The following is a 17132-nucleotide window of genomic DNA, read 5'->3' on the forward strand; positions in this document are numbered from 1 at the left end:
ACACCGCAGTCTCCTTGGCGACTCTAATTAACCATCATGGGTTCTAGCTTTAATTAAAATTAGATTATTAATAGATTGAGCTGATGTGCACGGACTTAAAATTCCTCATTATGATAAACAAATGAACGTGAAAATTGAAAAGATTAAACAGGTTCATTTGATTCACTTCGATTAATTACACTGCATTCAACTCACACCAGTATAAACAACCTCCGGGGACAGTCTGTGGAAAACTGTGGCTTATAGTCACAGGGAAGCAAGTCAACTTCCTCAAGAGTCATGACATATATAGATTTAAATATTTCATATTTACTAGATTAAATATTGATGAGTTCATTTTAAAAATGGTCTGAGGTCTCCAATGGATCAGCTTCTATGTGAGAGATGTAGTTTAGATATGGATGTACACTGATAGTGTCTCATCTTGACCTAAATATGACTTCTGACAACAGTAGGTGTATTTATAAAGAGATCTTTAAATCCAGGAAAAAACAAATGCTTCTTAGATCTCATGAATCAGTCACTGTTTTTACTCATGTCCATATTCATATATACAAATAACATTGACTTTCCCCGCTATGCAGATGATACACTAATGCTATCCCTTTAAATTCCATGACTATGCTTTCGCTTTCTAAAATTAAGCTCTGCTCTCTCTCACCGAAATCCAAAAATGGATGTCCAGGATTTTCTTCCAGTTAATTGACTCAAAATTAGACGTTATCATAATATTTCCAGCTATTTTAACACTACCACTCTCATCATCGTCATCTTCGGTGTGGGTGCTCTCTCCAGTATTATTCAAAACTCTGACCTGTCATTTGATGATCATGTGACCATGGTGACCGCAATGTGTACGCCCAATGTGTACTACTACACCTGAGTGTTATGTCTGACTTAGAACTAGAAATGAGTAGCCGCTCAGACTCAATTCCTATACAGTATACAGTGCCTGGGTGTAAATTTTAGGCGTAAGGAAAGAGCTCTACTACTCCACGTAACTGTTGGACTTGTGACCTAGAGTGTTATCCTTGTGGAAGAGCACACAGAAGCTTTCACCTTGATGCTGACCTCAATAATTTGGAGACTTTGGTTCCAGTGTTTAGATTGTTCCTTGGTCTTTGGTTGGAAGAGGTGCACCCAAGGTCAAAGGCCAACTTCCAGTCTCTCGTTGCCACATTTGAATTCGCAAGCCCGTTCCTTTACCAAGTAGGTGAAGGAACACCCATTACAAGTGTTCCACTTGACCACTGTGTACTTGTGGACCTCCCTTGAGATTGAGGTAGTGGATCCATAAAGACTAATGGCCCTTTTCCTTGGAAAATACTGACTTGCAATTTCTCAAAGTAGAACAAAATGTTTTTGACCGTGAACAGTCTTTGTTATCACATCTCCCTAGACCACAAACTTATCACCCCTCATATATAATACTGTCCATCCACATGGGCGAAGTAGGACGACTACACTTTGATTGGTTAAGAGATTCAGGGTGTTGGTGCTAACAAAGTGAAAGTAAAGTGAGTTGTACACACCAGGAGTATCTTCTCTCTGGTCTCAGAAAGAATCTGCTGCACCTCCTCCTCATGCGCCTCCTTCAGAGTGGCGATGGCCGCCTCGTGTTCATCGTTTTTTGTGTTCAGTGCATAGATAACCTGTAAAAGACAGAAGGGAAAGAAACACATTTAATACAATATTAATACAGGTGGGAGACCGTTCATAGCTGCCGAACATGTTAGGACTGCTGGGCTGGATATATTCTGCTGAAAAATTAATGCGGGCACTGGCTGCGAAGGTAAAGTAAGGAAACATGAGAGTTGAATTACAAAACACATGAAGGAAAGGCTAAGCGATGATTTCATAATAAAGCTCTATAAAGACATTTTGATTGATCTGCTGTTTTTTTCATTATTATTATATTATTTATAAAACCCACGCTAATGCAAAACTCACAACATAAATGCAAGAAACCACAACACAAATGCAAAAGCCTGACAACAGAAATTAATTACAGTGGTAGTTAGTCCCAAAATCTTCTATTTAGAGAAAGAATGAGAAGAAGAAATTGTACATGTTTGGTAAAATGTGAAATGCTGTTCATTAGCTTACAATCATGCAGAAAATTAAATTGTGTAATCCACCAGTTTTGTCAACATCCATTGTGACTATAATTTCAGTTCTTGTCAGATGTATGCATTTGTATTGATTTTGCATGGGTTTTGTGTTGCATTTTTTGTTGTTACAGTATATCTAGGTTGTCAGTTTTGCATTTGTGTTGCCATCATGTGTTGTTTGTGTTGCAGTTTCATCCATCCATCCATCCATTATCTGCACCCACTTTGTCCTGCAGTGCAGGGTCACGGGGGGTGGAGCCTATCCCAGCTATCTATAGGTGGGAGGCGGGGTACACCCTGGACAGGTCACCAGTCCATCGCAGGGCAACACACAGACAAACAACCATTCACACCTGTGGGCAATTCAGTCACCAAGCACTTCTTCAGAATGTGGGAGGAAGCCAGAGCACCTGGAGAAAACCCACTCAGGCAAAGGGAGAGCGTGCAAACTCCACATAGAAAGGCCCCAGTCAGAATCCAACCGGGAACCTTTTGCTGTGAGGCGACAGTGCTAACCACTGCTGTTGCAGTTTCAACCTCAAAAAACAGGATGAGCTAATGAGTCTGCCATCACACCTAAACACATATATAACTGCCAGTACTTGCTCACTGGTGATTCTGCACCAGAAGCAAGAACTGGCAGTACACAACATAGATCGAACACAACACATAGCTTGAAGCCGAGAAGATGGATTTGTGATTTCATGAATGTTGTGAAAATCAAGCCGACCAACGTACACCAAAATAACATCCATATTGATAAAGAGCACTGAATGCCACAGGGAAAAAGGATGCAGATGCTAGAATTTAGCATTCTTTAGCATATTATAGTATTGCATTGCAAATGAGCAGAGATCATAGTAAAGAACTGTATAAAACTGCCTGGTATACAGCTGTGCGGTATAGAGAGCCTTAACGTTTCTAATATTAGCCCAGAAGCATCAGTGATGCCCTACAGTCATAAATTAAAAATTGGATGATGCTGTGTGTTGCCGAGGATAAAAATAACACAAGCAAACTGTTGTGCATGAGATTGACCTTTAAATCTGTCCCAAAAATACATGCAGCCATCCACAGAGCCATAATCTGACAGTGCAGTGATCCCCTCTGCTCCCAGGCAGGGAGAGAGAGAGGAGAGAGAGAGGACACAAATGGATTTCACATTTTTGCTAGAAAAACCACGAGACACTTCTCCGTCCTGCTTCTCCACCCTGCCGTGAGAAACAAAGCTGTGCGATGCCGCTTTGAAAAACCATGTCAATAATTCAGCACGTCGAAACTGTGCGAGGGTGCTAAAGAGCCTTTGTTTACTTCGGACCAAAGTCCATCAGCAGAATTAGAAAAAAAAAGGGAGTGCAGAGAAAGAGGAGGCCAAAAGCTTTCTTTGAAGCAATGACATCTCCTTTTTATGCAACAGCAGATGAAAGCATGGTGTCTGACAAGTGCTGGTGTGTTTATTCCCCACACACTCAACTCTGATTTGCTGACAGCCATACAAGACAGACATTCAAGAAGCGCCCTGACATGGGAGTTTTATCCTCACAACATTTACCTGTTTGTGTTCATCTCTTTTTATGTTTTCTTGAACAATAATTATACTAATTTTATTACAAATAAATGTTTTGTTTTTTTTTAAATCTGTTTGTGAGGCTACACTAAAATATGAAATAATATGAATAAACATTTCAACATTGACACATATGCGCAAACATATACTGTACAACCATGCCAAAGTATCTGGGTAGACCAATGCAGGCCAACCGGTGCAGCTACTTTTTTGTTCAGGCCCCAAAACTTCTTCTTTTTTCCCATGGTGACACATTTTAGGCTATAGAAGAAAAGTTAGGAACCCCTTATTTGAATTCTACGTTTTAATAAAAATAATCTGATCATAGTGGATCTTAGTGTTAGGCACATACAACCCTTAAACGAACAACACATAAAAACATCAAGCCAAAATCTTCAGCTGGTGTGGTTCGGGCATCTGGTTCAGATGCCTCCTGGACGTCTCCCTGGGGCATGTCCCATTGGGAGGAGACCCCGAGGGGAGACCCAGGACACCGTGGAGAGACTGTGTCTCTCAACAGGCCTGGGAACACCTCGGGATTCCCACAGAAGAGCTGGAAGAAGTGTCCAGTGAGAGAGGGAAGTCTGGGCGTCCCTGCTTAGACTGCTGCCCCCGCAACCCAGTCCCAGATAAGCAGTTGAAAATAGATGGATGGATGGATGAAGCCAAAAAGATATGTTTTTGGGCATTGACTTTACAATTGTGTTAAGGTCTGGACTTTGACTGGTCCATTCCAAAACCTTGATTCAGTCATTCTGATGTAGATCAGCTGCCGTGCTTTGGATCATTGTCCCGTTGTATGACCCAGTTTCCACCAAGCTTTAACTGTCAAACAGATGTCCTCACATGTGTCTCTAGAATATTCTGAGCACTAGAGATGTATTCTGGTTGTTTCACTTGCCTTTAACATGTTCCAGGTCGAAAAAAATGTTGATCTTCTGCTGCTATTTTTATTTAGTTTGTTAGAATTGTGATGAGATTGTAGCCATAGCTATGCGAACACAAAATCCTAACTACTATAAGCTGTTGAGGGCAATGTCTTCATAAGTGAGTGATGAAACACCAAAGGGAAAAAGACAAACTGCAAAAAAAAGAGACAAACAAAGCTGAGAAAATGTGGCATGTGTAAATTATTCAGCCTCTAATCATCTTAGGAAGTGAAGAAGCAGTCATAATGATTGGAGGGGCTCCAGTCACAGTCTGTCACAGACTCATCAGCACACTTCTGCAGAAGAAATGCTCTAATCATAATGCTGTGGGCTCTGCTGGTACACACACACATGCAAGCAGGCACATAACACCAGCACAGATCCTAATGAATCAATGAACTCATGTTCAAACTCATCAGCGTAAATTTGCCTGAGAAGCAGTCAGAGAGTCTGTGAGCACACTTGTTATTAAAAGGGCTGCGACTATTAATAATGTGACCAAAAGGTACAGCACATGGGGGTGTTTGTAGTATACATACAAATTCATAGTAGCACTAGGAGCCATCCTGCCTGCTGTGTTTGTGTGAGTACTATATCAACAACACACAGTTTAAGGGGCTTTTATTTAGCCTTAACTGATCCTCTGTAACACTGCGCTCTAGTTGAGGCAGTCCAAAGTTTGGGTGGAATTATGGTTCTGCGTTTAGGCACTGAGACATTCATACCCAAAGTGAATGTGTTCACAAGTTTTGTAGCTATGGCTATGTCACGGTCACTTAGTAGAATTGCATAATTTAGTTAGTACCGTATTTTCTGGACTATAGGTTGCACTGGACAATAAGTTGCACCAGCCAAATAATTCCTAATGAAGAAGAAAAAAACACATATAAGTCCTCAGTATAAGTCCCATACCCAGCCAAAGGATGAAAAAAAGTGCGACTTATAGTCCAGACAATACGGTAACAGCACAGCTGACCTCTGGTCTTCCTGTGATTTCCAGTGGCTTCCTCCAGCCCTGTCTTAAGCATCAACAGCTACTCTAAGGCCAGCTGGGAGATGTAATCCCCTCCAGCTAGAGAGGTGCTCTGAAGGTGTCCAATCAGGTGCCCTAACCACCTCAACTGCCTTTCAGTATGAATGAGCAGCAGATGTACTCTTGTATGTACCCTGTGGAGGAATCCTCTTCTTACTTGCTTGAATTCACAATTTTGGTCTTTTGGTCATTGCCCAATGTTCCATAGATAATAGAGCTTCTCCTTATAGCTGAGCTACTAAGGGGTAGCACTAGGCCTATGGGTGACATAAAATATTATTTAGGCTGTCAAACAAAATCAGGTCCAACACTTGTATCATTTTAGCTTTGTTTTGATCCCCGCTATAGCATGCGGCTAATACCTAAGCTGCTTAATGTGCCACTTATGATATGTGTTTCGACTGGAAACAAATGCCCTGTGACCAAACCAAACAACAACAAGCTTATTATATTTGACAATGGCCCCCAAATTGTCCCAGTCATGTCTTTTAAGGGACAACAAAAACAACAACTGTCCATTGTCCTTTAAATAAATACAGTACAGGACATAAAATGTACAGTCAAAAGTTACATATATATGTACTCTACTGTAACCCAGGAAACTCAACACTGTGACTCCTCTAGGTGCCACTTTAAAGCAGAAATAAACTGCAGTTTATTATTATGTGGAATTAAGGGAGACCTGTCACAGATCACTAGTTCTCTATACATACTTTTACAACAGGTACTGCCCATACTGAACACCACAAGCTCTCCAGGAAACCTATGTCACAGAGGGTTTGACCATCTTTATATAGAGTTTATGATTAAAACATGAGGCTGAACACAGTGCTAAGAGTGCATCTTTCTTAGGTGTTAAAGTGAGAGAAACAGTAGGCCTGTGTGTGTGTGCATCGTATCAGTGATCTTTTCTCATCTCCCCGGGTCGATCGGTTCACGTCCTTGGAGGAATTTGCTTAAATGACAGTGATAGCAAGCAGATCGATAAGGTGACAGCGAAACGCAGCACAAATTTTTCAGCTGGCAGAAAGTCACACCTGAGAAACTCGCTAAGACTTCCACCAGTCCGGTCCCTTCTCGCTGCTCGATGAAATATGACTCAGCTGTCGAACACTGCGAGGGCTGGAGAAAAAATATGACTTTCTCAAAGGAAGTTCTGCTCACTTGAACTTTTTTTTTTCCTTTCTTCTTTCTTATTTTTGTTCTCGTAACAAACTAACCACATGGACTCCATTCTTATTAATAAGGAAACACATTAAACTGTGATTATTGTGGTTGTCAACATAAGCTCTAAAACGGGCTTTTAAAAAAACATACATAAAAAGAATTAATAGTCATGGTTGCCACAGTTACAGCAAGAAGGTTCGATTTCTGGGCTGGGTCCTTTCTGTGTAGAGTTTGCACGTCCTCCAGAACCCATATTCTAAAAGACGTGCTAGTTAGGTTATTTGGTGACACTAAATTACCTGAAGGTGTAAGTGTAAGTGTGAATGGTTGTTTGTCTGTCTATGCTAGCCTTGCCATGGACTGGTGACCTGTCCAGGGTGTACCCTGACTCCTGCCTGTCCCCCCGTAGACTCAAGCCACCTATGACCCTGTTCTAGAGGACAATGCACAGTTCAGAAGATTGATGGAAGGATAGCATGATTACATTATGTCTTCCTAGTTAGCCAGCTATTCCATGTCCTTTTCCCTGGTTACGCCATGACTAATTAAACAGATAAAAGTCCTGAAGGTGGTCATGAGTGTTATATTTGATAGCCGAAACTCTGGAACTCTCACATGCGAGGTGTCTATGCAAGTCAAGGAGGCCATCATTAGGCTCAAACAAACCCATAAGAGAGACAACAAACACCGGGGGGTGGACAATGTCAAGGACATTCTTGAAAGGAAGACAGCGGTGAGATCAACAAATGCAAAAGACCAAAGACCACAGAAAAACAAGTCAAGTAAGTGAGTGATGGAAGAATTCTGTCCATGGTGAAAACAACACTTTCACAACATCTAACCAAATCAAGAAGACTCTGGAGCAGCTGCGCATTTTTGTTTACAGTCAGATAAAGCTTTATGAATGTAAATACAGTGGTGCACTCAACGAGGTACAAACCACTGGTCACACTAGAAAACAGACAAAAAAACTGCCCAGTTCCGGAATAACATTCTTTGGACTAATGAAACCAAGATGAACATGTACTAGAATGATGTCAGAGAAAAGTCTGGGGAAGGAAGGGATCAGCTGATGCTCCATATCATAGCACGTCTTCATTCAGACATGCTCTAGCCAGTGTTATGACATGGATATGTACAGTATGTCTGCCAATGAAACAGATTCACTGCAGTTTATTGATGAATTCAGAGTATTCAGAGTATAGATCTGTACTCTACTCTACTAATACTGTAAAAAAGTGTGTGTGTGTGTGTGTGAAAACAGCTATAATTTCTGAACGATTTAAGCCAAACTTTTGTCAAAACCATTGAATCGAGGCAGTATATAGACATCCATGTGTATTTCTACAAAAATAGCATCTGGTGGATTCTACCACAAAAATACACATCTACAAACATACAGTATGCATCTCATTTGAACGACAGCAGTGTGACTTAGCCTGACAGGGGGAAGAAAGTCATAACTTTTTCACTGGGTAATAAAACACACTCATTCAGCAGTGATCAAAGCAAACAATGCTGTTTCATCTTCACTTCCACCACTCTCAAACCTCCAAGTCTGTCAATCTAAATTGCTTATGAGTGCTATTTATAAGTTATTTTCCCTTCCACTGTCTGTCAGATTGCCTGTCACGTTATCCTCGTAGACATCTGGGGGTTTTTGTATATTGCTAATTTGTTGTTGACATTTCAAAAGCCGGGAGCAAAAGAGGGCTTCACGCTGTAGGTTTTTAGTGCATTCACACATTTTGGGCTCTCGGTTGAGATAAACTGCTGAAATACTGAATATCAGAGCTTTTATGCGGTGAAGCTTGTACAGTAATGAGCCACTACTAGACATGACATCAAAACAGATGTGTGTGTATGTGCATAACGAGATCTTTTTGACTTCCAATATGCACTTTAGGCGGCTGAACACTCAGACTTTTATAGAAATACGGAGAAAACATAATCAACGGTTAAAAGCTGTTGCAATATTCAGCTTTTCTTTAAAGGAAGCAAAAGGTTTATAAGGTACTGCTGAAGGTTAAGTGGAATAGGGTTTGGTTGGATCAGTGTACTGCTGAAGTCTTTGAACTAACAGGATGAAAGCAGCTAAAAAGAAGAGTCCAATAACAAATCTTTTATATATATTTATATACAGTACAACCACGTATTAAAATAAAGCCACAGACCAAACAAAATGTAGGACCAGTTCATGTAAAATGATCCTCTGATGTCCTTACAAAGACTCAGAGACTACATTAAAAAGATGAAAAGATGAAAATGATGATTATCAACCTCAAAGGATCTATCACTGCCAGCCACTGTATCTTCATACGCACACACACCTTATTCATTTCTTATGTCGAGTGCCTCCATCAGCTAGATAACGCTTAATAACAATGTCTAATGACCACTATTTCACCACCATAATGCTAGCCAGCAGTCATGTTCTACCTTGTGGCTCAGAGCTTTGTCTTCTGGGTGCAGCAAGTGTGACTGAGCATTGTCTCTGACACTGTCCCCTGTGTCCGACCCTCTCTTATTATTATTGGAAGAGAATTGCAATTGGGTCAGTGATCAGTTCACACTACCCAACTGCATCCAGACTCGGCCCAAAAAATGCAAACATGAATGACTGTGGGTGGGGTCTGTTCCCTTTCGCACACTTGCAGATTCGCTTCTTCAACCCCCTCGCGCACCAACAGATTTTGGTGCCAACTACAAATGACGACTGTACCCAACTGGTGCAAACTTTGCCCAACAATGCGTAAAATGAGGCACGTTTTTGTCATTTGTTAAAATGCCTTATTTAGCAACATGCTACTAACAGAAATCATAACACCTAGTTTGTGATGCTTTTACAGATGATGTTAGATAAAGACACACATCATGAGCTGCGTTAACGTTAAAAAACTCTGAGTTGGTAAATGTTGTAAAACATAGTGTGTAGTAATAAAAAAGCAGTGTGAATTGTGCATTGATTGAAATGATCTGTGGAGTGAAGTAGGCCTAAAGAATGTAACACAGCCAATAGTCATGATTACCATTGTTATTACCATTACCAGTGTGTTGTTGCTAATTTTATTATCAGAAGGATGGCAGTTTGTAATCTGTAGCTAGGCACCTTTAACCAGACATCCAGGGTTTGTGTCCACCCAGTGCCAACGTGTCGCATAATTGTTGCAACCGCCACTTCCATTTTGTTTTTCACTCTCGATTGGGGTTAAGTGTTAAGTGATTTGTCAAATGTCGGTATGAATGAAACATGTCAATATTTCACATGAAAAATAGCCTTCTGTTCCTTGCAGTCTTGCAAGACCATTTATGTCACTGTGCATGAAACTATTGATCCAAAATCATGTGATTATAAACTGAGACAGGGCTGCATATAAATTGTGAAATAAAATTCAAGCCCAAAGGAAGAAAGTGGTTTCTATAGTGAAGTCCTGCAGATATGAATGACTGAAATTTGGTGTATTGATCTCTGCACACATGGGGATTCAATTTGTGTGGAGGGAGGTCGATGGTAACGCTGCTACGACTATCTATCGACCGGTGTCCTTTTCGCTGGCTGAACCCTTTTAGGAAGGAGCTGTAGTCAGTGACTGGTTCAGCAAACAATTATATTCATTATTACTGCTGCATGCAGAACAAATGTTCTGTCCATTCTCTCTGAAGGAAGGTACAAAAAGCAAAATACAGACTCGGAAATGCAGCATTTTATTATTAAATGGATATTGCCATGATGTTCCATTAGTCATCAGATGAGATCTGATAAGCTTCTATCAGTTTTTTTAAGATAATAAAGTATATATATGATGTGTCTATTGTCCCCTGAAATCCATGAAGCTAATGAAAAAGGTTAATAGAACCAATTAGTGTGTTGTCAATCACAGGTGAAAGCTGCATTAAAAGGGGCTGTCCGCCATATTAATTGCTGCTAAAATGGATTTAAATATGGCTTGCCTGCTGAACTGCAGTGAGGTATATTACGAGGTAATTATCATTATCTCTTTCCATTCATTATATTTTAATCACGGTCAAATGTAATTTCTAATTTTGAATATGAGCCTGCAGCTGCATAAGACATGGGTGAGATTCATTCATCATTCCTATTCCTTCCTCTGACTTTCATGGCTGAATCCTTGTCACACTGCACGTGGGGTGATCACAGTGCCTTGAACCAGTTCATTTCCAGTTAACTAGCCTAAAATTGTTGGGGTTTATGCAACATTGTGGTCAATGGTTAAAACTGCAGACTGTAAATAAGGATGGATGAACACTGCACAACTCTGTGAATCATGGCATCACCATCTTGCTAGTCATTGACCAACTAATAGCTAATCCAAATACAGGCAAAGGAAATATGGAGACTGGCTCATTTAAATAAATAACAATAAATGTAAATAAATTGATTGGCAATGACTAACAAACCAACTGAAGGTGAAGAAAAGACCAACCATCCATTATCCGAACCTGCTTTGTCCTGCAGTGCAGGGTCACAGGGGGCTGGAGCCTATCCCAGCTATCTATAGGTGAGAGGCAGGGTACACCCTGGACAGATCACAAGTCCATCGCAGGTGGACACACAATGCACAAAAACAAATGCTGGTGCTACCTATTGACTGTCAAAACATGGACGACGTTAAAGCGAAAACATCGTATTTGCCTCATGGTGGTTGGCTGCTGGCTAGTTCTAATCATGCTGACCTGTGATCAAGGGTTATTTTTTCCATACGTTCACATTTAATTTGTTTTTTGTTGGCTAAAAAAAGGAGGAAGTGAAATCACAGCCAATGAAGAAGCCAAGCCATTGGCTCAATGTGGATGTGAGTTGGCGTTGGGCTGGAATAATAAAATGGTATTTTCATATACCGGGGTAAAATGTGGAGGGTGTTGGACGGTATCAAAATTTGGATACCGCCCAACCCTACTACGACTTCTACCTTGATCACCCTTCATAACCACAACTGCAAACAGTCATGTCGAATCATTACAGTGTAATAAAGATTTTAACACTTGTGTCATTTTCCCAGACAAAGAAGCACAGATCCCCACGACCAAAATTAGATATAATGAAAAAAAATTTGATCTTCCGAATAATTTGACACCAAGAAAAACAGATACAGACCACTTATAAAGACCTTCATCCAGGTTCTACCTCTTCTCTGCAGTGTGCCGCATCGCATTTCAATAGAAATAAAAAAATCGTATACACACATAGGCAGTGTGCCATCTCATTTCCACAGCCTCTGTGTTATGCGTTTACTGAGAGAGAATTTACTGAAGCACGGAGAGCGATAGGAGGCCTAATTACTTTAATTATAATGCGGGGCTGTGATCTGCTAAACTGTAAGGTGCACCTTAATCCACCAGCTAATTATGGGATGTTCTGTGGCGGTGTGAGTGCTGGTGCTGTTTAGATTGAGCTAAACTGATGAGTAAAAGTTTGTTTTTTTTTTAGTTTAATGTACAACGATCAATTCTTTCAGTTTTTAACCAAATAAAGTGGTGTCGTGACTTGTCGGAATGTCGAAGGAGGGCAAAACAAAAACCCAAGAAAAAACAAAAAAAAAAACAAAATAAAGCAATGGCCACTGCAGACTGTACAGTTCTGTTTTGTTCATGTTTTCTGCTCTGTTTTTGGGGAAAGCTTTCAATGCAGAAGCGTTACATAGCTTTTGGATACTGTTTAATAAATCAAGAGGCCACTCACTGCAGTTTCTGAGACGATAACATTTGAATGCTTCCATTTTGACTTTGGTCTTTGACTGCTCCATTGCTCAGATGGCATGGTTATTATTACTTTTAACCTAAGTTTCCTCTGCTGTTTAAAGTAGGTAGAACATAAGAATAATAAAACACAGAATAATAACAATACATTTTTACATTAACTGCCTTGACTCCTGTCTGTCTTCTGGGCAGACAGCAGGACAGCTAGTGAGATATTCAACAAGCATTCATATCATGCATTCATACATAGCAATAACCATCAAATACTTAAATAGACACCATCAGTTCACACTTGTAACTGGTTAATTTGCATTGATGGACAGTTGCAAAATCATACTGTAGTAACATTGCATCTGTTTACAAAGGTTGTCTGCACTTGATTGCGTGTGTGTCTATTGATTTTTGATTGTTGGTGCAGGGCAACATATATTACATCTATTACAAGGCTAGATCCACCTCTCGAGGGTGGATCTAGCCGGCTTGAAATCAAACTGGATTCAGCCGGATTGGAGGTGTTCACACTCGGAAAAAAACACATCTGGATTGATCTGGATGCGGCCAAATCCTGCTTAAGCCACATTTTTTTCCCCAGTGTGAACGGGGCCTAAATGTAGTAGGGTAGCAGCTAACACCAGCCCATACAGGCCCCGTTCACACTGGGGAAAAAAATGTATATAGCCATATTACGAGGCGCCACCTAGTGGTTTGGAGAACAGCAAACATGCTGGATGAAGCCAGATTGAGTGCGGACACTGTGTGCTAGCCAGATTTGAAAATAGGTCTGAACGCATACAGCTTAAAGGCTGTCTGGGCTCAATCAGACTCTAGCTGGAATGACTTTCTCCAGTGTGAACGGGGCCTAAATACCACAAGACGGGACAGTGAGTCTAGTGTGCTTCCAGTCCAACATAAGAGGAAAGTCCTGTCCTGATACCTTGCGCTGTGCCTTAAGGGCAAGGCCATAGTTGCTATCACACTATACATCAGACATGTGTGCCACGTATGAGCTGGACATCTTTTCTGGCAGTCTGCATATGAAACATACTGTTAATCTCCTCTGACAGTTTTGCACAGTTATTCATTCTCCGCTGAATGTTGCACAACAGCTGTTGTTGCAAATATTCAATTTTTTATATTTTAAATCTTCATAGCATTCAGTGTGGAAGTAAGAATTTATACAGGGAAACCTGCTTCCATACTGTGCATATGACAAGAAATGCTTCAAGATTCTCCAGTCATCCCTGAAGCGGGGTGGAGAATGAGCAAGCCAACCTCCCGAGGGACTTACAGATACAGATTGACAAAATGGTAAGGGATAAACCAGACAGAAGGAGGCTCTTGTGCTGAACATGGAGATTAAATGGCAGTATCATCAGAAAGAATAAAGATGAGAAGCTTGAGAAATGCCAGAAGTTGAAGGAAGAACTAAAAAATATGTAGAAGGTCACTTTGCTTCCGATCACTTTGGGCTATGTAACTTCCAGGTTCCAAGAACATCTGACATCTCTCTCCAGAGGATTGTAGTCTTAGGCACAGCTAAGAAACTCTGAAGAACCCCTCAAGCTCCTAGGCAGAGCTTCCATTAAGGTTGCTGATGATCTCTCAGGGAGAACAACACAAGACAATGGGGACACCCTATGGTTCTTGCAGGATTCGAGTGCACAAGTGCAAGTATTGGGACAGGGCCATAGAGAAGTCAACACAATGCCCCCCTCTGCTTCTACCACATCTAATAAAGACATCTGCTCAGGTTTATTGTGTAGCAGGACAAAACATAAATCTATGCAAGAAAAAGCTCGAAACACATAAGGGATTACATATTTTGAGCATATAGATCCAAGTCTAAACTTTTGGTTGCAGAGGGAGCATCTATAGTTCAGCAGCTGTTGAAAGGAAAGCCAAAACTCTGCAATCTGACTGGATAATTAACCAGTTATTCTGGACATGTATAATGTACAGTAAAAGCACAATCACTAGTGTGAATGTGTGTGTGGTTAAACTGTGGGTGTTACATAAACTGAACAGCAGATACTTGTCTAATTGAATGCAATTGAATAAGCACCATCTGGATGTTGTTGTTAGTTTACTGTACGTTCTGAGTGCATTATTGTTCTTGTTAACACATACACAAACACAGACACAATGAGAACCACTGTCCGTTTGTGTCCAACAAAATGTTTCTGAACTATTTCATAGTTTAACCTCAAAAAGTGCTGCAATAGTGCGTGCGATATGTCAGAGACTGTACACACACACTGAACATAGTGTTTCTGGCTGGATGGATACATTAATGGGCCTTTGTACATTATGCATTAAAGCAGCTTTATCTGTGGCAGATGCAGGGACTCCACAGAATTAAATGAGATACACACATGTATGCCCTCTTTGTATGGCTTATACTTTTATTGTGAAACAATGCTTTTAAAAACAGCTGTTGCACTATAGCTGTTGTATTTAGTGGGTCTTATGTAGGCAGAAAAGAAAGCTAACAAAAGTACAAAAACCCAGAGCTTTACTGTAAACTCTACTACTGACAGGTGTTCCCAGATGGGCCAAAATATTGAATCCCTTCAGCATGTCCCGGGTCTGCCCCACAGCCTTCTCCTGAATGGACATGTCCACAGGGGAGGTGCCACAGTCAGGCATCCGAGCTAGCATCACTGCAGGTGCAGCACCAATCAGCTTGGTTGCATTTACAAGGTTAGGTTTAGGTAAGTAATCAAGGCTTAGGTAGAACTGAACCTTCTCTCTTCACCAACATGTTTTTCTGCCATTTTTCCTGGCATGGTGGCAAGTCCACCCTGATCCTTCACAGCTACAGGAGAGCATAAATTATAAAGGCTATTCATCTGGCCGAAGCATTGTCGGCATCACAGTAAATGAATTCAGAATAATGTTAGAAGGGATGGGTCATCTACCCAGTGGAGATAAGGCGAGATGTGACAGCAGAGTCTTCGAGGCACACAGAGAAGAAAGGTGGCTGCTGGGTCTTTATCGCTTTTCTAGCTTTCAGATTTCAATGATACAATTGGGATGCAGCCTGTGTGCCGTCGGTAGCTCTGTGTGTGTGTGTGTGAGAGAGCTGTGAGGCCCCGAGTTGATTACAGCCTGCTCCTTTCATCTCTCTAAAGGTCTTGGTATTGTCAGGCTTTCACACCAACTCTTTGCCCAGGTTTTATTACCAAGAGGGTTCACCTCTGTATCTTTCTTTCCTGAAGATTTAAGTTTTTCTTTTTTAGTTTTCATCTTCATTTAACCTTTGTTGTCACTGTAACATCTGAAGCAGCACTTTAAGAAAAGATCCATGATAACTGATCATGCTTTCCTTAAAAATCAAAAGTCATATTGATGACTCAACATCTAACTCTTCATGTCCAATGGTCACACGGTGACCTTCATGCAAACAGTCCACAATCTGTGTCTCAATATTCTAATGCAGACTTAGAAGAAAAACAGTGTCCCAATCCTGAGGTCCGAGTCAAGCCTCAAAAGTGTTTTAGGTCAAGTGTGCAACATAAAAACATATTTCTTAACTGTAATCATAATCTTATGCATCTCTTGAAGTCTGAACTAGAAAGACCTTTAAGACACCGCTGCCAACATCCATGACATGAACTAATAACTCAGCAGTACACTAGCACAGAGCTGCGTATCTCCCAGGAACATGTCTGTACAGATGATTCACAACAAACTTCAAATAACCAAGCTGTCAGCTGTCGACGTGGACCTGATAAAAAGCAGATTCAGAGATGATCTGTCCTCTTTGGAGGAGGATCCTGATCCTGTTCTTTCAGTAGAAACAGCATCAAACAGGTGAAGCGCTTAGCCGGCGGCTCGCTACCAGAAATGTGTTGACGTGATTATGGTTCCTGGTTCCTGTCATGTTTCTGTCTGATCTGATCCAGTCAGGCTGGACTGACTGAGAAATAACTTCATCATCTGCTTGCGCTGCTTAGCGAACTGTCTACAACTACCACTATATTGTGGGTTTTAATAGCAACCAAAAATTACCCCAAATCCTGGCTGACCAAAACAAGAGCAGACAGCCATGAACCTGCAGTATACAGCTGCGCAGCAGGCAGCTGACAGCCTTTATCAACTCTGATTAATGCACAGAAAGCAGGAATAAACAAAGACGCTAACATTCTCGTGTGGTTCCACTTCCATCGGTTGCTTTTTAGAGCTCATATCAAAACATTTTTTTTTCTTTCAGTCCCTGAGAAAGCAGCAGAGTGGGCCGGGTGGGAACAGAGGATTAAATAAGTGGAGAGAGTTTATCATTTATCCCTCCATCCATCCACCCCTCTCTACCCCCCGGGAGGCTCTGAGGAAAACACGCTGATCTGATTACATTTGTGTGTGTGTGTGTGTTTCACAGCTAGATGTGTGTGTTTGAAATGCAGACTACATATTCCTGTGCTGATAGATAGAATGCAGACAAAGCTTAGACTCCTAACAGAGGGCAGAGCTGAGGTTTGAAGAACGTCATAGAAGCTGCTAAAGGAATAGTTAAATACAGTTTTTTGGGACAACATTGCTAAGTGGTAGTAGTGACATAGATGCATGGTAATGGCTCAGGCTGTTTGTCCTGTAGTCTGTAATCTCCC

The 17132-nt window shown here is 41.0% G+C and overlaps 1 protein-coding gene across 2 annotated transcripts in view; it reads right to left on the bottom strand.

The window, feature by feature from the left end:
- Positions 1-17132, bottom strand: part of fam184ab (family with sequence similarity 184 member Ab) — a 109563-nt gene that overhangs the window by 64770 nt on the left and 27661 nt on the right. For both annotated transcript variants that reach the window (XM_028398405.1, XM_028398406.1), the window contains exon 2: positions 1533-1652. In XM_028398405.1, the coding sequence (XP_028254206.1) occupies positions 1533-1652 (120 nt within the window). The remainder of the gene's footprint in view (positions 1-1532; positions 1653-17132) is intronic.

The sequence above is a fragment of the Parambassis ranga genome, unplaced genomic scaffold (assembly GCF_900634625.1).
Source record: "Parambassis ranga unplaced genomic scaffold, fParRan2.1 scaffold_21_arrow_ctg1, whole genome shotgun sequence".
In the NCBI taxonomy this organism is placed as follows: Eukaryota; Metazoa; Chordata; class Actinopteri; family Ambassidae; genus Parambassis; species Parambassis ranga.